At 43.7% G+C, this 26,848-nt stretch overlaps 1 protein-coding gene across 4 annotated transcripts in view; it reads left to right on the top strand.

The window, feature by feature from the left end:
• The window catches only part of AHNAK (AHNAK nucleoprotein), a 164,173-nt gene that overhangs the window by 63,335 nt on the left and 73,990 nt on the right, over positions 1-26,848 (top strand). For all 4 annotated transcript variants that reach the window (XR_009545573.1, XM_060176326.1, XM_060176328.1 and 1 more), the window contains exon 5: positions 10,593-10,692. Coding sequence is in view for 3 of the 4 variants with exons in the window: in XM_060176326.1 (XP_060032309.1) it covers positions 10,593-10,692 (100 nt within the window). In the remaining variant the exon portion in view is untranslated. The remainder of the gene's footprint in view (positions 1-10,592; positions 10,693-26,848) is intronic.

Below are 26,848 nucleotides of genomic sequence, written 5' to 3'. Positions count from 1 at the left end.
CTTCAGGCAAAAACAAACACAGGGCTGGGGAGACAGCATAATGGTTCTGCAAAAGAACTCTCATGCTTGAGGCTCTGAGGTCCCAGGTTTAACCCCCAGCGCAACCACACTAAGCCAGAACTAAGCAGTGTGTTGGTCTCTCTATCAGCTTGTTTTCTGTATTTGTATCAGTGTTTTTTTATTTTTATTTTTGCCTCCAGGGTTATTACCAGGGCTCGGTGCCAGCACCACAAATCCACTGCTTCTAGAGGCCATTTTTTCCCTTTTGCTACCCTGGTTGTTTTTACCATTGTGTGGTTATTATTATTGTTGTTATTGATGTCGTTGTTGTTGGATAGGACAGAGAGAAATGGAGAGAGGAGGGGAAGACAGAAAGGGAGAGAGAAAGATAGACACCCGCAGACCTGCTTCACCGCTTCAGCGACTCCCACTGCGCTACCACCCCACCCCCTTTTATCAGTGTTTTATTGCTCCTTAAGATAAACAAGATGGGGGGGGGGCGGGTGGTAGTGCAGCAGGTAAAGCGCATATGGCTCAAAGCTCAAGGACCGTCATAAGGATCCCAGTTCAAGCCACAGCTCCCCACCTACAGGGGGTCACTTCACAAGAGGTGAAGCAGATCTGCAGGTGTCTGTCTTTCTCTCCCCCTCTCTGTCTTCCCATCCTCTCTTGATTTTTCTTTGTCCTATCCAACAACAACATAGCAGTAACAATAATAACACCAATGATAAACAACAAGGGCAACAAAAGGAAAAAGCCTCCAGGAGCAGTGGATTTGGAGCCCCAGCAATAATCCTGTAGGCAAAACTAAACAAAACAAAACAGCAAGATAGGAGCTGGGCGGGGCTCCAGGACACATTAGTGGAGTTTCTGCCCAGGGAACTTAGGTTGGCATCATGGTAGCATCTGGAACCTGATGGCAGAGTAATGAAGATGAAGGGCTGACATTCCACACCTGATGTCTCTGGACATAGTCCGAAGTGAAGCATGCTGAGGTGGTATTTGTCGCACTGATTAGGCTGGGATCAGCAGATGCAGCATCAGCTGGTATAACTCGAGAGAAGCATGCAGGAAAGTGAGCCCCACCCTAGAGGTTCCAGGATTGGGAGATGTATGAACTTTATAGAGAACGGGGACATTTCCTGCTGTCTTAGGGTTTAAGAAGGCAAGAGATATTTATTATTTAAAATTTTAAAATTATATTTATTTATTGGATAGAGACAACCAGAAATCAAGAGGGAAGGGGGTGATAGAGAGGGAGAGAGACAGAGAGACACCTGCAGCCCTGCTTCACCACTCATGAAGCTTTCCCCCTGCAGATGGGGACGGGGGCTTGAACTCAGGTCCTTGTGCATTGTAATACGTGTTCTCAACCAGGTGCGCAACCACCCGGCCCTGGCAATAAATAGTTATTGCTATAACCAAATTATTTAGCTACTGGGTTAACTTTGAAAATCCCATTGTTAGGATTTGTTGTATCATATAAATCTCTCTCTTTTTTAAAGAGTTTATTTATTTATTCATGAGAAATGATAAGAGAGAGAGAAAGAACCAGATGTCACTCTGGTACATGTGCTGCCAGTGATTGAACTTGGGACCTCATGCTTTAGAGTCCAAAGCCTTATCCACTGCGCCACCTTCCGGACCATGAAATCTTTTTTTTTTTTTTTTGCTTCCCTGGTTATCACTGGGGCTTGCAGGTCCAATACTTTATCCACTGTGCCACCTCCCACCATCCCAGTGGATACTTTTAAATTTTATTAATTAAAAAAATACTTTTTTGATGAAATTCTCATTGCCTCAGTGGGCTTTGTATTATTATTATTATTATTATTATTATTATCATCTTGGTTTGTTTTCTATGTTCTGTTTTAGTAAAGGAGTCAAAAAGAAAAAAAGTATCTTCATCCCCCCTTTTTAATAATAGAATTTCTTTATTAAACATTGTTTATTATCTTTATTTATTTATTAGGTAGAGACAACCAGAAATTGAGAGGGAAGGGGGAGATAGAGAGGGATAGAGACAGAGAGAAACACCTGCAGCCCTGCTTCACCACTTGGAAGCTTTCCCCTTGCAGGTGGGGACTAGGGGCTCAAACCTGGGTCCTTGTGCATTGTAACATATGTGTTCAGCCTTTTTTTTTTACCAGAGCACTGCTCAGCTCAGGTTTAAGGTGCTGGGGATGGAAAGTGGTACCCTGGAGCTTCAGGCATGAGAGTCCTTTTGCATAAGCATTTTGCTATCTACTTCCCCTCCTCCTCCCCCTTTTTTGCCTTTCATTCTTTTTTTTTTTTTTTCTTGCCTCCAGGGTTATTGCTGGGGCTCAGTGCCTGCACTATGTATTTTATTTATTTTTTATTTTTGAGTGAGATGAAGAGAAAGACACAGAGAAACACCAGAGCACTGTTCAGCTCTAGCTTATGGTGGTGCAGGGGACTGAACTTGGGACTTCAGAGCTTTAGGCATGAGAGTCTTTTTGCATAACCATTATGCTATCTACCTCCACCTAAGTGCCTGCACTATGAATCCACTGCTATTGGAGGCTATTTTTTTTCCCTTTTTTTTGCCCTTGTTGTTTATCATTGTTGTTATTATTATTGTTGTTGTTATTGCTGTCCTTGTTGGACAGGACAGAGAGAAATCGAGAGAGGAGGGGAAGACAGAGAGGGGAAAGAGAAAGATAGATACCCGCAGACCTGCTTCAAAGCTTGGAGGGGAAGACAGAGAGGGGAAAGAGAAAGATAGATACCTGCAGACCTGCTTCAAAGTTTGCGAAGCGCCCCCCCCCCCCCCCCCCCGCAGGTGGGGAGCCGGGGGCTCGAACCACGATCCTTGCACGGGTCCTTGAACTTCGCGCCTTGTATGCTTAGACAGCTGTGCCACTGCCCGGCACCCTTTGCCTTCCATTCTAATTAAGTTAAAAAAGAAACTGTGGGAGTCGGGCGGTAGCGCAGCTGGTTAAGTGCACGTGGCGCAAAGCACAAGGACCAGCATAAGGATCCTGGTTCGAGCCCCCGGCTCCCCACCTGCAGGGGAGTCGCTTCACAGGCGGTGAAGCAGGTCTGCAGGTGTCTATCTTTCTCTCTCCCTCCTCTCTCCATTTCTCTGTGTCCTATCTAACAACAGTGTCTCTGTCCTATCTAACAACAACAACAGCAGTAACAACAACAATAACTACAACAATGATAAAAAACAAGAGCAACAAAAAGGGAAAATAAATAAATATTAAAAAAAATATTGTGCATGCATAGTACTGATGAGCCAGTTCCTTGACCCAAATTTATTTCGTGTTATGAGAAAGAGCGACCAGAGCTCTGCTCCATCATTCATGGGGGTTCCCTTGGCTCTATCCATGTGCGACTACTGGGCCAGAGCCTCCTGCGTGGCTAGAGATGGCTCCTTCCTTTTCTTCTCCTTCTTCTCCTTCTCCTCCTCCTCCTCCTCCTCCTTCTCCTTCTTCTTCTTTAGAGATTTTATTTATTTATTAATGAGAAAGAGGAGAGAGAGGAAGAACCAGACACTCTGGTACATGTGCTGCCGGGATTGAACTCAGGACCTCATGCTTGAGAGTCCTATGCCTTAGCCACTATGCCACCTCCCGGACCACTAGAGATGGTTCTATAGCTACATTTCTAGAATGGCTGTTAACAGCACCTGGCAATTTGAAGCCCACCTGGAGATTTTTTTTTTTTTTTCAGTCACCAGAGCAGTGGTTCACCACGCCCTGTATGTCTCACGGAGGGTTGTCTGAGGGACAGCACGTAGGTTTGGGAGGAACAGGTTCAAACTTGACCCTGATCATTAAAAAGCCAGTCTTCCTTAGCAAACAGTCTCCAGGCCAATCAGATTACCTCTGGCCCCTGGCCCCGCACCCGTGTGAACCGGCATTGCAGGGGAGCTGGCTGGGCGGGGCTCCAGTGAGCAGCCAGGTGCCTGTAAAGGTGTGATCTGGAAAGGCCACCTAAGGCTGAAATGGCTTCCCCACTGGCTCATCCAGGATGTCTGCAATTTCACTGTGACTGAGTCACCCCTTTACGTGTTGCAGTGGCAGCCCTCACCCTTGTGTCAGTGCAGGCTGAGCTGGGGTACAGGATGCCCTTCACCTTCTCACCTCAGATTGTGTGCTTTCTCTCTCTGGCCAACTACAGAATTCAGCTGTACCTGCAGGGGTGTCATTGTGTCAGTGTTAGGGGTATACTGTAGTTTTTTGAAGGGGTTCCCTTTTTCCCAGCTCCACTTCTTCCTATTAGGTCTCTTTCAAGTCACTTCTAACTGCCTAGTTCTGTATTATTATTATTTGTGGTGTTAGAAAGTGAACTGAGAGTAGGTAAGCAATACCACTGCACAGCTTTCCAATTTAAAAAAATATGTATTTATATATATTGATACACATATACATACACAGAGAGAAAGAGAGAGAGAGAGAGAGAGAGAGAGAGAGAGAGAGAGAAACCAAGACTAGATTAGGTCACCAACACTTTACTCTGGTATATGGTGCTGGGTATTGAACCTGGGTCCTCTTGCATACAAGTCCTGCTCTCTACCTGCTGAATCATCAGCCTGGTGAACAGTTAGACAGTCTAATAGGGCAGATCCACTTCCTCCAAATCTGTATCCACGTATTGTCTTCCTTCTGGGTGTAGGCATTCTTGGTTTCTTCATACCCTTATTGATCTTATTTATTTACACCAATCTCTTGGTAAAGACAACAACAACATCAACATGATCTCATTGTTGGAATAAAAATCTCAACTCAAGTCTTCTTGGCCAGGAGAGTGTGGGAGTGAGTCACATCAGTACAAGAATCACCAATATAGTCATGATACAATGTAACATGCCCTGCTACTCAGTAACTATTTCCCATGGTGTGGGTAAGGAGCCAGGTCTGTAACCATAGGGATAGGAATAGTTATGGGACAATCTCCTCTGCATATTTAATCATAATCTTTAGACACAACACAGCAGTCTGAGGCTTGGGGGAACGGTTTTCCTTTTATTCTGGTTTTCCTCACCGGAGTGACGGGAGTGACGGGAGTTCTTTGGTGCCACGGCCTGCCCTTCCTCCATGTCCTTTCCTGCCACACAGTGGCCAGGGCCAGGAATAACGATGCCTGGCTGTCCAGTCCCTGATTGTGGGTCGTGCTGGGTCCAGGCCTCTGGGCTTCACCTTTAATCAGCTCAGAACACAGTTGCTGATGTTGCCCTTTGCTTGGTTTTGATCCTATCAGAATTGTCTATAGGGACATGAAGCTAAGTCATGAACTGGGTACTGACTTAATCTTTTTCTAGTATGTCACCAAGCCCCAATGTTTTCCTGAGGGAAATGCTTTTTGAAAGGAAAAGTTTGAAAAAGTAAACAAAACAAAACAAAAACCCACCTGGTCTATTTTTAAGGAGTTGTCTCTTCTCCATCTCTGCCTTAGTATATGTTCTGTCTTCTATTTAATTTTTCTAAAATATTTATTTTCCCTTGTTGCCCTTGTTGTTTTATATCGTTGTAGTTATTGATATTGTCGTCATCATTGTTGGATAGGACAGAGAGAAATGGAGAGAGGAGGGGAAGACAGAGAGGGGGAGAGAAAGACAGACACCTGCAGACCTGCTTCACCGCCTATGAAGTGACTCCTCTGCAGGTGGGGAGCCAGGGGCTTGAACCGGGATCCTTACGTCGGTCCTTGCGCTTTGCGCCACGTGCGCTTAACCCGCTGTACTTCTGTTTTTCTCCAACCTTTGTTCTCAGGAGAACTCAAACTGGTGGCTGTGAAACGACCCAGTTTTACTAGTTGTGGGTATTAAGTTATTAACAAGATAGAGCTTAGGGCCTTAATATTTCTCTATAGTGACTAAACCTGAATCACAGCTCAGTGTGGCTGGGTTTAATAATGACTCTTGAGGTGTACAGTGGGAACATACGAGTTTAAAACAGATTGGTTTGTTTAGATGGGCTTTGGATTAATTTCATATTTGTATCAGAAAGCCATCTGCTAGATGATACTTGTTTCTAGAGAGATTTGGAACTAAACTCATACCCTAGTCTTTTATCCAGTCTAGTAGCTTCTTATTCTTTTTCTTTTTTTAAAACATTTTATTTTTTTAAAAATTATCTTTATTTATTGGATAGAGACAGCCAGAAATCAAGAAGGTAGGGGAGATAGAGAGGGAGAGAGAAAGAGAGACACCTGCAGACCTGCTTCACCCCTTGTAAAGCTTTCCCCTTGCAAGTGGGGACTGGGGGCTCGAACCTGTGTGCTTGGATACTATAATGTGTGTGCTTAACCAGGTACACCACCACCCATCCCCTGTACTCTTGATATTACTTTTAAAAAATTAATTAATTAACTATTGAGAAAGATAGGAGACAGAGAAAGAACCAGACATCGCTCTGGCACATGTGCTGCAGGGGATTGAACTCAGGACCTCATACTTGAGAGTCCAATACTTTATCCACTGCACCAACTCCCAGATCACTACTCTTCTTATTTCTTTTTAATGGATGTAATTTTTATTTTATTTTATTTTATTTTATTTTATTTTATTTTACCAGAGCACTGCTCAGCTCTGGCTTATGGCGGTGTGGGGGATGGAACCTGACTTGACAGCCTCAGGCATGAAAGTCTCTTTGCATAACCATTATGCTATATCCCCACCTATACTCTTCTTATTTCTAAATCACTCTAGTTTTGGTCACAAATGACAAGACACTGTGAGACAATCCATGTATCTAGATAAGTATATCCTGAATTGGATAACTTCTTCTTTTGTATAGTCTACTAATTTCTTTTTTTTCAATTTTTAATTTTTATATTTATTTATTTTTCCCTTTTGTTGCCCTTGTTGTTTTTCATTGTTGTAGTTATTATTATTGTTGTTATTGATGTCGTCATTGTTAGGACAGAGAGAAATGGAGAGAGGAGGGGAAGACAGAGAGGTGGAAAGAGAGACATCTGCAGACCTGCTTCACCAACCTGTGAAGCGACCCCCCTGCAGGTGGGGAGCCAGGGTCTTGAACCGGGATTCTTACGCCGGTCCTTGCGCTTTGCGCCACCTGCGCTTAACTCGCTGCGCTACTGCCTGACTCCCCTAATTTCTTTTTTAAAATTATTTATTTATTTATCCCCTTTTGTTGCCCTTGCTGCTTTTTATTGTTGTAGTCATTATTAATGTCATTGTTGTTGGATAGAACAGAGAGAAATGGAGAGAGGAGGGGAAGACAGAGAGGGGGAGAGAAAGACACCTGCAGACCTGCTTCACCACTTGTGGAGCGACTTCCCTGAAGTTGGGGAATGGGGGCTGGAACCGGGACCCTTCCGCCAGTCCTTGCGCTTTGCACCACGTGCGCTTAACCCGCTGCTTTACTGCCCGACTTCTAGTCTACTAATTTCTATCAGATTGTTTTTCTTTCATTTACATTTTTAACACACGTTGCAAAATAAAAGAGTGGGTAGTTTAACAATTCTCAGTGTAGGCTCATGACCAGAGGTCCTAACTGTGCCAACTTCTAGCTGTATGATATTGGACAAGTTACCTAAGTTTTCAGTGTTCTGTTTCTCCGGCGTAGGATGGAATAATTGAGTTGCTCTAAGGAGTTAATAGACAAGTTAAAACAATACTTGGCACATGTAAAGTGCTGATGTGTTTGTCATTATTATTCAACTGTTTCTGAAATAAAAAAACATTCCTTTCTTCTGTGGTTATTTGGATTTATTCTGAGTTTCATGTACTAATTGAAACCTGAAAAGATTGAAATAGAAAGAAGAGTTATTGGATGCTTAGTTATTCTACCAAACTCTTTCCCGAAAAGGCAAGCTTGTTTCTGTAAAGGAATCCACACCTGACTAATCTATCAGAACTTTTAGAAAAAATTGTTTTCTGAGAATAGTGAAGAGGGATACAATGCTGTGTGGTTTAGAAAGCCTGACAAGTCCTCATGCTGCTGGGGGCCAAGGAAATGCAAGTATTGCACAGTCGGAAGAATTTTTTTCTTTCCTCCCTTCCTTCATAATTCATCGGTACAAGCCACAAATATTTTCAGAGCGTCAGGGGCACTGTACTAAGCTTTAAAAGCAGGAACAGACTGGCATAAGGATTCCAGTTCGAGCCCCCGGCTCCCCACCTGCAGGGGAGTCGCTTCACAAGCGGTGAAGCAGGTCTGCAGATGTCTTTCTCTTCTCCTCTCTGTCTTCCCCTCCTCTCTCCATTTCTCTCTGTCCTATCCAAAACCGTGGAATTTATGGGAGGGGGGTGTCCCATAGTCAGGTGGGATTTCCTTCCTGAAGGAGCCCCCTTCCCTCCCCTCCCCTCCCCTCCACCCACTTAGATGTTGCGGGTCTTTTGGTTGGAGATTACTGTGTGATCATCATCATCAACAACAACAAAACAACAACAAGGCAACAAAAGGGAATAAATAAATAAATAAACATAAAAAAAAGCCATGGTCCTTGTCTTCAAGACAGTCCAATGAAGGACTTACATGTCACTCATGGTGGAGGAAAGCTGAAGTGCCCTTCCAACCTCTGAAAGCTTGGGACAGGGAAGATCGTCTATTAATAAGAAGGATGTATGTGTGAGGAGACACACTGATCTGAAGTTCAGATCCAGTAACTCAACTTCCACATTCATTTCTCATCAGCCAGAGAAATTTCTTCGGGTGATGCTCACCTTGAGCAAATCTTTGAAAAGAAATTCGTAGGGGGCCAGGTGGTGGTGCGCCTGGTTAAGTTCACACGTTACAGTGAGCAAGGACCCAGGTTCAAGCCCTTGGTCCCCCTCCTGCAGAGGGGAAGAAGCTTCATAAGTGGTGAAGCAGGGTTGCAGGTTTCTCTCTGACTCTCTCCCTCTCTGTCTCCCCCTTCCCTCTCAATTTCTCTTTGTCTCTATCCAATAATAAATAAATAATATTAAACATAAATAGGAAAACAATTTGTGATTGAAGTGATTTTCATGTTGCTGCCAGACAAAACCGTGGCATTTATGGGAGGGGGTGTCCCATAGTCAGGTGGGATTTCCTTCCTGAAGGGGCCCCCTCCCCTCTCCTCCCCTCCACCCACTTAGATGTTGTGGGTCCTTGGACTGGAGATTACTGTGTGAGTGACGGACAGGCAGAGGATGATCAGCAGACAGCCGCTCACAGCCTCCTTGTGCCTACATTCCTACTCAGCAACTTATTTATTTATTTTTTATTTTTGTGTTATACCTTCTCTCCGTCTCCCACTGAAAACTCTGCAGAGCAGGGTCTGGGTGCTGAACCTGTGATGACATCATTCTTCCCTTTGTACCTGGTTCCCTGGATGGTCACAGGATGCTTTACGTGAACTTTCTTCTTCTTCCTTTCATTATAGTTATTATTTATTTATTACTTATTATTATTATTTTTTTTTACCAAAGCACTGTTCAGTTATGCTTTAGGGTGTTGTGGGGGGTTGAACCTGGGACCTCTGGGACCTCAAGCATGAAAGTTCTTCTTGTTCTTTTATTATTCATTGGGGAAAATGTTGAGATATAAGACTATTGTCACAGGGTTACAGTTTCACACCTCCCTCCGCCTGTTTGTCATCTTCCTGGATCTACCATAGAGTATTTGCGGCCTCAGTCTCCCTCTCAACTCGCCCAATTTGAGTTTTTGGATCTGCTTGGGTAGGGGGAGCTAGCATAACGGTTGTGAAGACTTTCATGCCTGAGGCACCAAAATCCCAGGTTCAATCCCCTGTACTACCATAAACCAGAGCTGAGCAGTGTTCTGGTTTAAAAAAATAACAAAAGAAAAAAAATCTGTCGTGGTTTATATTAATGTTTTGACCTATATTTCCCTTTGTGTTGTTGTTATTATTATTATTACTATTGCCACCAGGGTTATTGTGGGGGCTTGGTGTTGACACTACCTATCCACTACTTTCGGCAGCCTTTTTTTTTTTAAAGATTTTTAAAAATTTATTTATGAGAAAGCTAGGAGAGAGAAAGAACCAGACATCACTCTGGCACATGTGCTGCTGGGGATCGAACTCGGGACCTCATGCTTGAGAGTCCAAAGCCTTATCACTGTGCCACCTCCCGGACCACTCAGCAGCCATTATTTTCCCCCAATTTCTCCCCTACCTTGTCTTCTTCCCTCCCTCTCTCCCTTTCTTCCTTCTTTCCTTCCTTCCTTATTCCCTCTCTTTCCTTTCTTTTTAATTCGATAGGACAGAGAGAAATTGAGAAGGGAGGAGAGATAGAGAGAGGAAGAGAAACATAGACACCTGCAGACCTGCTTCACCACCTATGAAGCATCTCCCCTGTGAGTGGGGAGTGGGGGCTCAAACCTTGGTCTTTGAACTTGGTAATACGTATGCTTAAATGGGAGCGCCGCTGCCTGCCCCCCTTTGTTTCTTAAATCTGTCCCACCTGTGGTCAGCTCTCTTCTTAAGACTCTTCTGCATTCTCTAAGACTGAGCTTCCAATGGTGGGTGGGGTTAGGGTGGGGGTAGAATGAACGGGTGCTGGTGGTGAGGGTGTGACCTCCGTCTTTTCCCTAGACCCACAACAGGCATGTGAGAGATGTTGATTGATGGGCTGATCTGATGAGTGACCCTGTAATAATCTTTGTCCTTGTTAGGACACACCACAGCCAGCAGCACTGGAAACTAAAGATGTGAATCATCCCCAAGAAGCCACCAGCCCGGCCACAGCCGGTTCAGCCTCCACCGCAAACCCAGGTGAGAGAACATAGTAGGTGCTCAAATCATTCTAATTGCAATAATGACACCCTCAGTCTGTTCAGAGATAAAGCTATTGGAAGTGGCCACGGATGACCAGGCCTAGCTGGACCGGAAGTCACAGCTCTAGAAAAAGCTGGCTCAGGACGTGTGTGTGTGTGTGTGTGTGTGTGTGTGTGTGTGTGTGTGTAACCCCTCCCTCTCCCTGGCCTAAGAATCCAAGTTCTTTGCTCCTTTTAACTTTTTGAAAATGCACTTACTCCAGAAGAATTATTGACTCCATCAGAAGGATTCTCAAGGGCCCCTTTGTGTGGCTCTACTGTGGAACATTCACATGTTTGTAACATAGTGTTTATGAAATGCAGAGCTCAGGGTGGGGCGCAGCCAGAGGTTTAGAATTAAAGGGTTGGTATCTCCTTCCAGCCGAAGATCTCTCTCTCTCTCTTTTGGAACTCAGAAATAATGATAATAATAAAAAAAGAATAAAACAGTTTTCCACCCTCTAAAGTAATGTAATGCTTTCTGGGGCTTCCCAGAGGAGGGGAGCCGCCCACATGGAGGACAGTGAGGAAGAGGCAGCCGCAGGCTGGGCAAAGCCAGGCTCAGAGGAGGCTGGGGTGGGGCTGGGACTCAAGTTTTCATTTTGCTAACAATGGAATTTTGTTGTTGTTGTTTTGAGAGCATTGCAAGAAATAAATAAATAAAAATCAGGAGTCTTCACAGAACATACTGATGGGGCTACTCTTTCTGTAGTGAGACTTTCATTGAGCCTGTTAGCTTGACAGGACAGTGCTCGCCCATCACCAGAGCTGTTTCCCTTCTCCGCTCCTGGGGGAAACCCCTCCCTGTGGGAACCCTACCAATCCCAGCATCCGGAGATGCCTTGTCTCCCCTGGGTTAATCCTTCAGGGGTCCTGAAGCATAGGCTTCTTGTCTTTTAAAAACATTGACTGGGGCTGTGTGGTGGCACACCCAGTTGAGTGCACATATTATAATGCTCAAGGACCTGGGTTCAAGCCTCTGGTCTCCGACTGCTGGGGGAGATTTCATGAGTGGTGAAGTAGGGCTGCAGGTGTCTCTCTGTCTTTCTCTGTCTCCCCTTCCCTCTTGATTTCTTTCTGTCTCTATCTGGTAAATAATACATAAAGTATAACAATAAATTGACCTTATTTATTGGACAGAGAGAGATTGAGAGAGAGAGAGAGAGAGATTGAGAGAGAGAGAGGGAGAGGATCTGAGCATCAACCAGAGAGAGAGAGAGAGAGAGGAGAGAGAGAGAGAGAGAGAGAGAGAGAGAGGTTGAGAGAGAGAGAGGGAGAGGATCTGAGCATCAACCACTTTGGCACATGCAATACTGGGGACCAAACTCAGGACTCATGCTTCCAAATCCAAAGCTGTAGCCACTGCACTGCCTCCTGGGCTGCGCTGGTTACCTTTTTTTTTTTTTTTAAAAATATATATTTATTCCCTTTTGTTGTCCTTGTTGTTTTATTGTTGTAGTTATTGTTGCTATTGATGTCGTCGATGTTGGATAGGACAGAGAGAAATGGAGAGAGGGGGAGAGAAAGATAGACACCTGCAGACCTGCTTCACAGCTTGTGAAGAGACTCCCCTGCAGGTGGGGAGCCTGGGGCTCAAACCCGGATCCTTAGGCTGGTCCTTGCGCTTTGCGCCAACTGCACTTAACCCGCTGTGCTACCGCCCGACTCCCGAAAAACACTTATTTATTAAATATAAGATAAAGATACAAAGATTTATTTATTGCTGTATTTATTTAGTTTTTTGTTAATTCAGATGGCCTAATCCTCACCACTCTGGATCAGCTTTTTCAGATAGAAGGAGAGAGATGGGGAGTCGGGTGGTAGTGCAGCAGATTAAGCGCACGTGGCGCAAAGCGTAAGGACCCGGAAGGATCCGGGTTCAAGCTCCCGGCTCCCCACCTGCTGGGGAGTCACTTCACAGGCGGTGAAGCAGGTCTGCAGGTGTCTATCTTTCTCTCCCCCTCTCTGTCTTCCCTCCTCTCTCCATTTCTCTCTGTCCTATCCAACAACAACAATATCAATAATAACTACAACAATAAAACAACAAGGGCAACAAAAGAGAATAAATAAATATTTTAAAAAAGGAGAGAGATGGGGCATGGGGATAGATAGCATAATGGTTATGCAAAGAGACTCTAAAGCCTGAGACTCTGAAGTCACAGGTTCAGTCCCTCACACCACCATAAGTCAGAGATAATCAGTGCTCCAGTAAAAAAAAAAAAAAAAAAGAAAAGAAAGAAGGAGTTGGGGGGTGGGGAGGGTGGGCAGTGAGACAGCAGTGTCCCTGCCCAGTTAAGTGCACATGATATTAAGCACAAGAACCTGCACAAGGATCCCAGTTCAAGCCCCCGTCTCCCACCTGCAGTGAAGCAGGTCTGCAGGTGTCTAGCTCTCTTTATCCATCTCTATCTGCCCCTCCTCTTTCAATTTCTCTCTGTCCTATCCAATAAAATGGAAAATTGGCCACCAGGAGCCAAATGGATTCATAGTGCTGGCACTGAGCCCCAGTGAAAACCCTGGAGGCAAAACATAAAAAAAATAAAATAATAATAAAAAGAGAGAGATGGGGAAAGAGAGAGAGAGACTAGGTCATCCGCCCAAGTGTTTCAGTAATTCCATGTGGAAGTGCCCCAGGTGTAACACCTGGGCTGTGTGCCTGACAGAGCAGGTGACCTATCATATGAGCATCTCACTGGCCAATTTATTCATTTAAAAATATTTATTATTTATTAACATGAGAGATATGCACATCGGTCACATGGGACACTGGGGATCAAACATAGGATCTCATGTTTCAGAGTCCAGTGCTTTATCCACCGCACCACTTTCCAGGCGGCCAATTTCTTCTTTTCTTTTCTTTTCTTTTCTTTTCTTTTCTTTTCTTTTCTTTTCTTTTCTTTCCTTTCCTTCCTTCCTTCCTTCCCCTTCCTCCCTTCCTCCTTTCCTCTCTCCCTTTCTTTCTTTCTTTCTTTCTTTCTTTCTTTCTTTCTTTCTTTCTTTCTTTCTTCTTTCCTTTGTGTGTGGCTGAGGCCAGAGCATCTTTCTGGTGTATGCAGTACTGGGAATCAAACCTGGGGCCTGATGTGTGCAAGTCCTGTGCTGTCCAGCTGAGCTACCTGCCCACCACGAAACTGATCTTGCTGGTTATTTATTCTTTCCCCGGGCCATCTCTGGGCACCAAATGCCCTTGCCTCTCCTTTTTGGAAACTTCCTCTTCTTCTCTCTGTCAGGTGATGTCTTCTGTCTTGATGTCCCAGACCCTTGGTGAACTTCTCTCTTTTCACAAACTCACAAAAGGTAAAATTTCCCAAGAACCTGTCTTGGGGTGGAGATGGGGAATTCCGTATTCTTCTAAATATTTATTTATTATTTATTCTTTTTTTTCTGCCGCCAGGGTTGTGTTGGGGATTGGTGCCGGTACTATGAATCCATTACTCCTGGTGGCCACTTCTTCCTTTTATTTGTGTTTTATTTGATAGGACAGAGGAGGAGATAGAGACTGAGAGGGGAGGTGGAGATAGAGAGGAAGAGAGAAAGACAAGACCTGTTCCTGTGTTATGGCTTGTGAAGCGTTTCCCCTGCAGGTGGGGAGCAGGGCCTTGAACCTGGGCTGCTGTGCACCGCGACCTGTTCGCTCAGCTGGCCTCCTTATTTTCTTATTGTTTATGGGAGAGGACCCCAACAGCACTACTCCGGCTCATGCAGTGTCAGAACTTAAATCTGGGGTCTCGCATTTGTAAATCATGTGCTTTTTTAAAAAAATATTTATTTAATTTATTTATTCCCTTTTGTTGCCCTTGTTGTTTTATTGTTGTTGTAGTTATTATTGTTGTTGTCATTGTTGGATAGGACAGAGAGAAATGGAGAGAGGAGGGGAAGACAGAGAGGAGGAGAGAAAGATAGACACCTGCAGACCTGCTTCACCGCCTGTGAAGCGACTCCCCTGCAGGTGGGGAGCCGCGGTTTGAACCGGGATCCTTATGCCGGTCCTTGTGCTTTGCGCCACCTGCGCTTAACCCGCTGCGCTACCGCCCGACTCCCCAATCATGTGCTTTTACTGCCCCGAATCTTCTGCGCCAGCCTTGGTTTTGTTTGTTTTTTGTTTCTTCTCACTCTGGACTCTTCTCTGCCAGCTTTGAAGAGTCCAGTGACACCCCAGCCGACTCCCCAGACATCTTTCTCTTCCTGCGCATCTGCGACACCCAGCCCTAACCTCCCCTCTGCCTCACCTCTCCCGACCACCGGACCCTCTTTTTGTTTTTTTTCTGAACACCTGGCCTCCACTCGGGTCACCCACCTTCTTCCCAGGGCTGACATCTGAGCTTCTTATCACTGACACAGCTATTTCCCAGTTGGTCCGACTTGTCTGAGATCTCACCCTTCATGGATGGAGCTAAAGATCAGATCTGGGGTGGGTAGGGTGGTGGCATACCTGGTTGAATGCATACGTTACAGTCTGCAAGGACCTGGGTTCAAGACCTGGCTCCCCACCTGCAGGAGGAAAGCTTCACAAGTGGTGAAGCAGTGCTGCACATGTCTCTCTGTCTCTTTCCCTCTCTGTCCCCCTTCCTTCTAAATTTCTCTTTGTTCTATCAAATAAAATTAAGTTTAAAATAAATTTTAAAAAAACCCACAGGGAGTCGGGCTGTAGCGCAGCGTGTTAAGCGCAGGTGGCGCTAAGCTCAAGGACCGGCGTCAGGATCCCGGTTCGACCCCGGGCTCCCCACCTGCAGGCAGGTCCCTTCACAGGCGGTGAAGCAGGTCTGCAGGTGTCTGTCTTTCTCTCCCCCTCTCTGTCTTCCCCTCCTCTCTCCATTTCTCTCTGTCCTAGCCAACAACAACGACATCAATAATAACTACAACAATAAAACAATAAGGGCAACAAAAGGGAACAAATAAATAAAAATTTAAAAAATTAAAAAAAAAACACCCCCACAGATCAGATCCTTGGGAGACGGGTGGTAGTGCACCTGGTAGAGCTCACACATTACAATGCACAAGGACCCAGGTTCTAGCCCCTGATCCCCACCTGCAGGGGGAAGCTTCACAGGCAGTGAAGCAGGTCTGCAGGTGTCTGTCTTTCTCTCCTCCTGTCTGTCTTCTCCTCCTCTTTCCATTTCTCTCTGTCCTATCCAACAACGACGACATCAGTGACAACAACAATAATAATTACAACAACAATAAAAAAAACACAAGAGCAACAAAAGGGAAAAATAAATGAATAAATATAAAAAAATTAGAAAAAATTATTTATTATTGGATAGACACAGAGAGAAATTGAGAGTGGAGGAGGAGATAGAGAAAGAAAGAGACAGAGAGACACCTGCAGCCCTGCTTCACCATTTGTGAAACCTTCCCCCTGCAGGTGGGAACTAGGGGCTTGAACCCAAGTCTTTACACACTGTAATGTGTGTGCTTAACTAGGTACGCCACCATCATGCCACTGCAGCACTGCTTCAATGACTGTGAAGCTTTCTCCCTGCAGATGGGGCTGGCCCTATTTATAAAAAATATTGGGCTGTCCCCCCTCCCTCGATGTCTCCCCCTCCCCTCTCCATTTCTCGAAGTCTTTCTCTATAAAAAAACTATCAGATTCTGTTACTTCCTTGCTTCAGTGGTTCCTCCTGGCTTTTGAGGTGAAGTTCACACTCTTGGCTTGGCTCACAGGGTCAGTGTGACCTTGATGTTGTCTCAGGACCCTCCATCCCCCTTGATGTTATCTCTGGACCCACGCTCCCTCGTGCCTTTCCCTCCAGCCACAAAGGTCCACGTGCACAGTAACTTGTGCCCTTTACTGGTTGTGTAATAGCCCCTGCCACATCCACCCGCCTCCCTACCCAGTCTCCTGCCATTTGGGGAGCAATTCTGGTCTCTCACAGCATTTGCCTCCGCAGCGTAGCACTTTGCTCTCGAGTCTTGTCTTTTGGCATTTACTAAGTGTCATAGGATTTGAAAGTGGTTAGCACATGACCCCTTTTCTTCCAAGGACAGATATGCCCACTCTGCTCATCCAGTGAGCACTTCTTGGGCCATCTCAGAAGGCGGCAGTATTAAAGCAGATCGGAGAGACGGTGGCACACATGGTTAAGGGCTCACATTACAGTGCGCAAGGACCTGGGTTCAAGTCCCCGGTCCCCACCTGCAGGGGGAAGGCTTCACAAGTGGTGAAGCAGGGCTGTAGGTGTCTCCTTGTCTCTCTCCCTCTCTATCTTCCCCCTCAGTTTCTCTCTGTCTTTATCTAATAATAAAAAAAGAAGAATTAAAGCAGACAGAGACAGGGATTCAGGGGAAAGTCTCAAAGAAGCTGAGACGTGGGAATAGATGGACTAGATGTATATGGGAGGTATATTCCGAGACAGGATATATTACATGTACGTGAAGATGGTAGGTACAGGTTGTGGTATACTATGATTCTTATTTTTATTTCTTTATTGGGGAATTAATGTTTTACATTCAACAGTAAATACAATAGTTTGTACTTGCATAACATTTCCCAGTTTTCCATATAACAATATATCCCCCACTAGGTCCTCTGTCATCCTTTTTGGACCTGTATTCTCCCCACCCACCCCAGAGTCTTTTACTTTGGTGCTATACGCCAATTCCAGTTCAGGTTCTACTTGTGTTTTCTCTTCTGATCTTGTTTTTCAACTTCTGCCTGAGAGTGAGACCATCCCATATTCATCCTTCTGTTTCTGACTTATTTCACTTAACATGAATTTTTCAAGGTCCAGCCAAGATTGGCTGAAAACGGTGAAGCCACCATTTTTTATAGCTGAGTAGTAGTCCATTGTATATATATACCACAACTTGCTCAGCCACTCATCTGTGGTTGGATACCAGGGTTGCTTCTAGGTTTTGGCTATTACAAATTGTGCTGCCAAGAACATATGTGTACACAGATCTTTTTGGATGGGTGTGTTGGGTTCCTTAGGATATATCCCCAGAAGAGGAATTGCAGGATCATAGGGTAGGTCCATTTCTAGCCTTCTGAGAGTTCTCCAGACTGTTCTCCACAGAGGTTGGACCAATTGACATTCCCATCAGCATTGCAGGAGGGTTCCTTTGACCCCACAACCTCTTAAGCATTTGCTGCTGCTACCTTTTCTGATGTATGACATTCTCACAGGAGTGAAGTGGTATCTCATTGTTGTTTTTATTTGCATTTCTCTGACAATCAAAGACTTGGAGCGTTTTTTCACGTGTTTCTCGGCCTTTCAGATTTCTTCTGTGGTGAATATTCTGTCCATGTCCTCTCCCCAATTTTGGATGGGGTTATTTGTTTTTTTGTGGTTGAGTTTGACAAGCTCTTTATATATTTTGGCTATTAGCCTCTTGTCTGATGTATGGCATGTAAAGATCTTCTCCCATTCTGTAAGGGGTCTCTTGTTTTGGGTATTGGTTTCTTTTGCTGTGCAGAAGCTTTTTAATTTGATGTAGTCCTAAGGTTTATACTTGCCTTAGTCTTCTTTTAAACATTTTTTTTCTTATTATCTTTATTTATTTATTGGATAGAAACAGCCAGAAATCAAGAGGGCGGGGGGGGGGGGGAAGATAGAGAGGGAGAGAGACAGAGAGACACCTGCAACCCTGCTTCACCATTCTGAAGCTTTCCCCCTGCAGGTGGAGACCAGGGGCTTGAGCCTGGGACCTTGCACATTGTAACATGTGCACTCAACCAGGTGCACCACCAACTGGCCCCTGCCTTAGTCTTCTTTGTAGTTGGATTCGTGTCATTGAAGATGTCTTTAACATTTATGTGGAAAAGAGTTCTGCCAATATTTTCCTCTAAGTATCTGGTAGTTTGTGGTCTAACATCCAAGTCCTTGATCCACTTGGAATTTACTTTTGTATTTGATGAAATATAGTAGTTCAGTTTCATTCTTCTGCATGTTTCAACCCATTTTTTTCCCAACACCATTTGTGGAAGAGACTCTGCTTTCCCCATTTAAGTCTGCGCACCTTTGTCAAAGATTAGATGTCCATAGGTGTGGGGACTTAGTTTCAGGCTCTCAATTCTATTCCACTGGTCAGTGTGTCTATTCATGTTCCAGTACCAAGCAGTTTTGATGACAATGGCCCTATAATACAATTTGAGATCTGGGAGTGTAATGCCTCCACTTCTGTTCTTTCTTCTCAAGATTATTTTGATAGTTCTAGATTTTTTCTGGTTCCAGATAAACATTTGTAGCATTTGTTCTGTTCTCCTAAAAATGTGGTTGGCATCTTGCTGGGGATAGGATTAAATTTGTATATGTCTCTGGGTAGTATATTCATTTTGATGATGTTAATTCTTCCAATCTATGAACATGGAATATCTTTCCACTTCTTTGTGTCTTTTTCAATTTCCTTGAGTAGTGACTCATAATTTTCAGTATACAAGTCTTTCACTTCTTTGGCTAGGTTTATTCCTAGATATTTTATTGTTTTTGTTGCTATAGTAAAAGGAATTGATTTCTGGATTTCAACTTCTACTAACTTAGTGTGTGCATAGAGGAATGCCACTGACTTTTGAATGTTAATTTTGTAGCCTGATGATTTCCAAAAGCTTCTTGCTGGATTCCTTAGGTTTTTCTATGTATACTATCATGTCATCTGCAAATAGGGAGAGTTTGACTTCTTTTCTTCCAATCTGTATGCCTTTAATTCCTTGCTCCTGCCTGATTGTTATGGCAAGAACTTCCAACACTATGTTGAATAGTAATGGTGATAGTGGGCAGCCCTGTCTAGTACCTGATCTGAGGGGAAATGCTTCCAGTTTTTCACCATTGAGTATGATGTTGTTTGTAGGTTTGCTATATATAGACTCCACTATCTTGAGGAATTTTCCATCTATTCCCATTTTTTTGTAGTGTTTTGATCATAAAGGGATGTTGGATTTTGTCAAAGGCTTTCTCTGCATCTATTGATATGACCATGTGGTTTTTGGTCTTGCTTTTATTGATGTGGTGGATCACGTTGATTGATTTATGTATATTAAACCAACCTTGCATGCCTGGGATAAACCTCACTTGGTCATGATGAACAATCTTTTTAATATACTGCTGTATCCAGTTGGCTAGAATTTTGTTCAATATTTTAGCATCTATGTTCATCAGAGATATTGGTCTGTAGTTTTCTTTTTTGGTTGTGTCCCTGTCTGCTTTTTGTATCAGAGTGATGTTGACTTCATAGAAGCTGGCAGGGATATTCCAGTGTCTTCAATCTTCTGGAAGACTTTTAAAAGTAGAGGTATTAGTTCTTCTTTGAAGATTTTGTAGAATTCATTTGTAAAACCATCTGGTCAAGGACTTTTATTTTTGGGAAGATTTTTGATAACTGTTTCAATTTCATTAGCTGTGATGGGCCTGTTCATGTAATCTAGTTCCTCTTTACTTAGTTTTTGAAGTTTGTAGGTATCTAGGAAATCGTCCATTTCTTCCAGGTTCTCTAGCTGGGTGGCATATAGTTGTTCATAGAAGGCTCGCATGATATGTTGAATTTCTGTGGTGTCGTGATATCTCCTCTTTCATTTAAAATCTGATTTATTTGGGTCTTCTCCCTTTTTTGTTTTGTGAGTCTGGCTAAAGGTTTGTCAATTTTGTTCACTCTTTCGAAGAACCAACATTTACTTTTGTTGATCTTTTGTACGGTTTTCTCATTTTAATGTTATTTATTTCTGCCCTAACTAGTGATTTCTTTCCTTCTGCTTACTTTAGAGTTCCTTTGTTCTTCTAGGTCTCTGAGGTGTGAAATCAGGCTGTTTATTTGTGCTTTTTCTTGTTTCCTAATGTGTGCTTGTATGGCTATGAACTTCCCTCTCAGTACTGCCTTAGCTGTGTCCCAAATAATTTGATAGCTTGTGTCTTCATTTTCATTGAACTTTCAAAACATTTTGATTTCTTCCTTTATTTCCTCTTTGACCCAGTAGTTGTTAAGGAGTGTACTGTTGAGCTTCCACATTTTGGTACGATTACTAATCTTTTGTTGATTGTTAAATGTTAGTTTAATTCCACTGTGGTCTGAGAAGATGCTTGAGATGATTTCAATGCTCTTGAATTTGTTGATGCTGTCTTTGTGGCCTAACATATAGTCTATCCTTGAGAATAACCCATGTGGACTTGAGTAAAATGTGTATTCCAGTTTCTTGGGATGAATGACTCTGAAAATGTCCAATAGTTCTAGTTTATCTATCTCCTAACTTAGTTCCCTCATGTCTTTATTGATTTTCTGCCTGGATGATCTGTCAAGTTGAGAGAGTGGGGTGTTGAAGTCCCCTACTATGACTGTGGTCCTGTTAATATATTGCTGTAGCTCTTTCAGTAGAAGTTTGATGTATTTAGATGGCTTCTCATTGGGTGCATAGAGGTTAATAATTGTTAAGTCCTCTTGGTTGACTGATCCACTGAGCATTAAGTAGTGTTCATTCCTATCTTTTTTAATGTTATTTATTTTAAAATCTATCATGTCAGATATGAGAATAGCTGTTCCTGCCCTTTTTTGTGGGCCATTGGCTTGTATGATAGTTTTCCGTCCTTTCACTTTGAGTCTGTGTTTGTCTTGTTGAGTTAGTTGGGTTTCCTGTAGACAGCATATTGTTGGGTTGTGTTTTCTGATCCATCTTCCTACTCTGTGTCTTTTAATAGGTGAATTCAGGCCATTGATACTTATTGATATCAAAGATGGAAGATATTTTAATGTCATTCTTGTAGATTTTTAGAACTTTCTGATATATGGCCTATTTATGGTGGTCTGACTGTTTATAGGAGACCTTTCAGAACTTTCAGGGCAGGCTTGGTGATAGTTGATTTCTTAAACTATTGCTTGTTTGAGAAAGTTTTTATGCCTCCATCTAGTCTGAATGTCAGTCTAGCATGATACTATAGGTTGAAAGCCTTTCTCATTGAGCACTCGATAGATATCTTGTCATTCTCTTCTGGCCTGTAGTGTTTGTCTGGAGAAGTCTGCTGCTAATCTTATGGGTTTTCCTCTGTAGGTGACTCTTTGTTTTTCTCTTGCAGCCTTCAGGATCATTTCTTTATCCTTATTCCTTTCCATTCTAAATATGATATGTCTTGGTGTCTTTAAGTCTGGGTTAATTCTGTTTGGGATCCTCTGGGCTTCTTGAACCTTTATGTCTTTTATGTTGTCTAGACTAGAGCAGTTCTCAGCTATTATGTCCTGAAGAATAGTTTCTTCCCCTCCCTCTCTTTCTTCTTATGGTAAGCCAATAATGCATATATTATTTCTTTTGAAGTCATCCCATTGGTCTCTGTTGTTGTTTTCAGCATCTCTTAATCTCTTTTTGAGATCTCTTACTTCTTTTTTAGTTGTCTCTAATTCATCCTCAATCTTGCTAATTCTGTCTTCAGCCTCATTGATTCTATTCTCTCTACCCTCAGCTGTTTTTAGAGTTCATCTATTTTGTTTCCCTGTTCTTATACTGTTTTAGCTTGTTCAACTAGTTGTGTTCTTAGCTCAGCTCTTTCAGTTTTCAGCTCTCTAATAACCTTGACATAATTAGTGTTTTCTTCCAGAGTCTCATTTGTGGTTTCTGCATGTCTGATGACAATTCTTTTAAACTCTTTACTCACTCCTGTGATTATTTCCTTAACTAGTTTTTGGATGCTGACCTCATTATTTTGTGCTTCACCTTTTGGGGGGCTTTTAGCTGGACTCTTTTCCTGGTTCATTTCTCTAATATTTCTTCTTGTTGGTTTAACCATTTTATATAGTGTGTTATGTGGTCCCTCTCTCAGTACTTTTCAAATCACTGATCCCTCTTGCCTGGATTGACTTGTGTCTCAGTAATCTAATTAAAGGGTTCACAGTTGAAATAGACAGTTGTTTCAATATTATTTTAATCCCTGAGTTGGAGCACAGTGGCTTAAAAATCCTCTTTTGTTCTTTTTCTTCCCTGTAGGCTATGGGAGCCTGAGGTTTTTTTAAACTATAAATAGGCTTCCTAGCTTCATCCCTCACTCCTGAACAAGAGATAAAGCAGGGTTGGGCAGAGATAATCCAGTGGTTATGCAAAGAAACTCTCACAGCCCCACATCGAGTTTCCTTGTTAGTTCTGTGTATCCTGGTGTCAGCACAGGGCCTCCCTGCTGCTGCTCCAGATTCTGAGGGCAGTAGCAATGAAGACTCACAGATGCATTTGGTGAGTTTCAGGGGAGTTCTCACCTCTCTTCAGCCATTTTTTGTTGGTGAAACAGAGTGGAGGTGGTGTCTCAACTGGTAAACTGCTGGCGGTTACCAGCCACTTAATCTCTCCCTAGGCTCCTCTCTGGCCACCAGCCACACATGTTTGCACTCACCAGTGATTTGGTGGGTTCCTGAAGTTATTCTAGTCCTGTCTTGCTGCTGTCCCAGGTGGTCTCCTTTGGTATTCCTAGTTGACCCGGGAGAGGAGAGAAGCACAACTGCTGCTGCTCCATAGCCCCACCTTTGGAAGTATCCTTAAAAATTTTTTTTTTTAATATTTATTTTATTTATTCCCTTTTTATTGCTCTTGTTTTATTATTGTAGTTTTATTGATGTCATCGTTGTTGGATAGGACAAAGAGAAATGGAGAGAGGAGGGGAAGACAGAGAGGGGGAGAGAAAGATAGACACCTGCAGACCTGCTTCACCACTTGTGAGGTGACTCCCCTGCAGGTGGGGAGCCGGGGGCTTGAACTGGGGTCCTTAAGCCAGTCCTTGTGCTTTGCACCATGTGCGCTTAACTTGCTGCACTACCGCCTGACTCCCAGAAGTCTCCTTTTTTAAAATTATTTTTTAAAAATCTTTATTTATTTCATAGAGACAGCCAGAAATTGAGAAGAAGGTGCCATATTGAGAGAAGGAGACAGAGAGACACCTACAGCTCTGCTTCACCACTTGTGAAGCCTTCCCTCTACAGTTGGGGACTGGGGTCTCGAACCCGGATCACTGAGCACTGTAACATGTATGCTCAACCAGGTGTGCCACCACCGCCCCCTTGTCTCTCTTATTTCTATCTTCCTCTTCACTCTCAGTTTCTCTATCTCTCTCTCTGATAATAATGATAATAATAACAATAAGTATAATAGCACCAAAGTAAAAGACTCTGGGGTGAGAATATAGGTCCTTCAGAGGACCTAGTGGGGTTTGTATTGTTATATGGAAAGTTGAGAAATGTTATGCATGTACAAACTATTGCATTTACTTTTGAATGTAAAACATTGATTCCCCAATAAAGAAATTAAGAAAAAAGTAACAAAACATTTAAATCAGCCCGAGAGGTAGATAGCGCAGTGGCTAGAACTTTGACCTAAGTGTATGAGGTCTCAAGTTAGCATTCTGCCGTTGCAAATACCAGAGTAATGTTCGGGTCCTTTTTTTTTATTATTGTCTTTATTTATTTACTGGATATAGACAGCCAGAAATTGAGAGGGAAGGGGATGATAGAGAGGGAGAGAGACACCAACAGCACTGCGTCACCACTCGCAAAGCTTTCTCCCTGCAGGTGGGAACTGGGGACTTGGATAGAGGGGGAGAGAGAAAGACAGACACCTGCAGGCCTGCTTCACCAGTCATGAAGTGTCTCCTTCCTTCAGGTGGGATGCAGGGGCTCAACCTGGGGTCCTCGTGCTTGGTAATATGTGTGTTAACTGGGTGCACCACTGCTTCACCCCGCACACTGTCATTTAGGTAAATAAGCAGGTATTCAATTTGTACTTGTTGGATGGAGGAATATATGGACGGATGGAAGCTTTAGTGGTTCATGGATGTTTCTGTTGTCTCTCGTACTGAGGTCCCTCTCCCATCCAGCTGTGTCTTTCTGACCCAGGACAGCTTCAAAGGGAAGTGGAACTGGTTGATCCATACTGGCCATTTCATTTAGCCTTTGTGATTGCTGTAAATACCCCTGGAGTTGTTTCTAAAATAAATAGCCCTTCAAAGGCAAGTTCTATATGTGGCATCCTTCCCATGGCGGTATATGGGGGTCATCTCAGGGGTTCACAGATTCCACACTATTCAAAACTGTCTTCTTCTTCTTTTTTCTTCTTCTTCTCCTCCTCCTTCCCCTCCTTCTTTTTACGTTTTATATCTCAATCTAAGGGGGGAGAAAAGGAAGCCAAATGCAGTCTCTCTGTCTCTCTCCCTCTCCCTCTCTCTGCCTCCAGGGTTATTGCTGGGGCTCAGTGCTGGTACTGCTAGTTCACTGCTACTGTGGCCATTTTTCTTTCTTTCTTTCTTTCTTTTTTTGGATAGGACAGAGAGAAATTGAGAGAGGAGGGGAAGATGGAGAGGGAGAAAGATAGACACCCATAGACTTGCTTCACCGCTTGTGAAGGGACCCCCCTGTAGGTGGGGAGCCAGGGGCTTAAACCGAGATCCTCACATTTTGTACCATATATGCTTAACCTGGTGCACCGCTACCCGGCCCCCACAGTCTCTCATTTGAAAATTACATTTTTAATTATTTCTATTTATTTATTTGATAGAGAAAAATTGAGACTGGAGAGAGAGAGAGAGAGAGAGAGAGAGAGAGACCTGCAGCACTGTATCTCTAGTGAAACAACTTCTGTCGGGACTGGAGACTTGAACCCTGAAACCTCTCACATGGAAGTTCTGTGTGTTATCACTATATAATCTTCTCAGCCCCTCAAATAAAAGAGAAGTTTTAGTGGAATGAAACATTTGAATCAGTCCAGGAGGTAGTGCCATGGCTAGAGCTTTGAATCTAAATACTTGAGGTCTCAGGTTCAATCCCTGACATGTTGATAAATAAATTTTAAAGACACACACACACACACACACACACACACACACACTCACACACACACACACACACACACACACACACACACACACTTTAACAGAACAGTTTTTCATCTATCAAGTGAGCTAGACACCCCGAAGTTCTTTCAGACTTTCTGGCTCTGTGAAAAGAACCTTTGCTTTTGGGTACTGGAAAGAACTGTAGAAATGGGTAGTTTGGTAAGTGTCCTCTTGGTCTATCCACCTCTTATCTATCCATCGTGTTTGGTGATTCTTTAATTTAAATTATTATCATCACTATTATTAACTAGAACTGCACTCTGGCACATGCAGTGCCAGGAAATCGAACTCAGGGCCGCATGTCTGAGAGTCCAGTGCTTCACCCACTGTGCCACCTCCCCCAGGTTGCTCCATCCTTTCACTCTAAAGGTGAAAAAGCAGAGACTCCAAGAAGTTGAGTGCTGCATGAGTTAAGCTGAACAGTGGCTGAGCACCATCTTATCTTGAATGTGCGCTAATTCCTGCGGCTCCGTGGGTCTGGTAAACAGGAAGTCCCTTGGCTGGGTGGTGGCAGAGTGTCAGGGGGAGCCCCCCCCCAGTTCTCCACTGTGATATGTGGTGACTTAGTGGTTTCTTTAACTCTGCACTTCCAGAGAGTCTCCTACAACTTGGGTGCAGGGCCATTTCAGGAGGAGCAGGTGCTGTCTGAGGTCCCTGCCTTCCACTGGGTCGCCCTGCTGGCTGTTCTTGATGTGAAAGTTGGGCTTCTGAAAATGCCATCCCTGTGCTCAGGCGCATCAGTCTGTGGGCCTTTTCATGTCTCCTAGCTGTTACATCAATTCTTGAGGCTTCTCTCCTTAGCTTGGAGATGACAGATTTCTCCCCTTGTCTCCACATCGTCTCTCTTCAGACACTGTGTGATCTCCTCTTATAAGCACACCTGTTGCTTTGGATTAGGGTTTACCTTAATGAGCCTGTGCAAACTTCCTTCCTTTCCCTTCCTTCCTTTCTTCCTTCCTTCCTTCCTTCCTTCCTTCCTTCCTTCCTTCCTTCCTTCCTTCCTTCCTTCGTTCTTCTCTTTCTCTTTTCCTTTCTTTTACTTTGATGGAAACAGAGACATTGAGAGGGAAGAGGGAGATAGAGAGGGAAAGAGAAAGAGACACCTGCAGCTCTGCTTCACCATTTCAAGATTCACTGTAGGTGGGGGTCAGGGACTTGAACCTGAATCCTTGCTCATGGTAATGTGTGAGCTCTACCAGGTGTGCCACTGCCCACAGTAATCCTGTTGGCACCAGTGAGTAGATCTTGTGCCAGAAGGCCAAGGAGGGAGCATTTGTCCTCTCCTCTCCTCTCCTCTCCTCTCCTCTCCTCTCCTCTCCTCTCCTCTCC

Source organism: Erinaceus europaeus, chromosome 17 (assembly GCF_950295315.1).
Source record: "Erinaceus europaeus chromosome 17, mEriEur2.1, whole genome shotgun sequence".
Taxonomy (NCBI): domain Eukaryota; kingdom Metazoa; phylum Chordata; class Mammalia; order Eulipotyphla; family Erinaceidae; genus Erinaceus; species Erinaceus europaeus.
The sequence above is the reverse complement of the archived record's forward strand: the minus strand, read 5'-3'. Positions and strand labels throughout refer to the sequence as shown.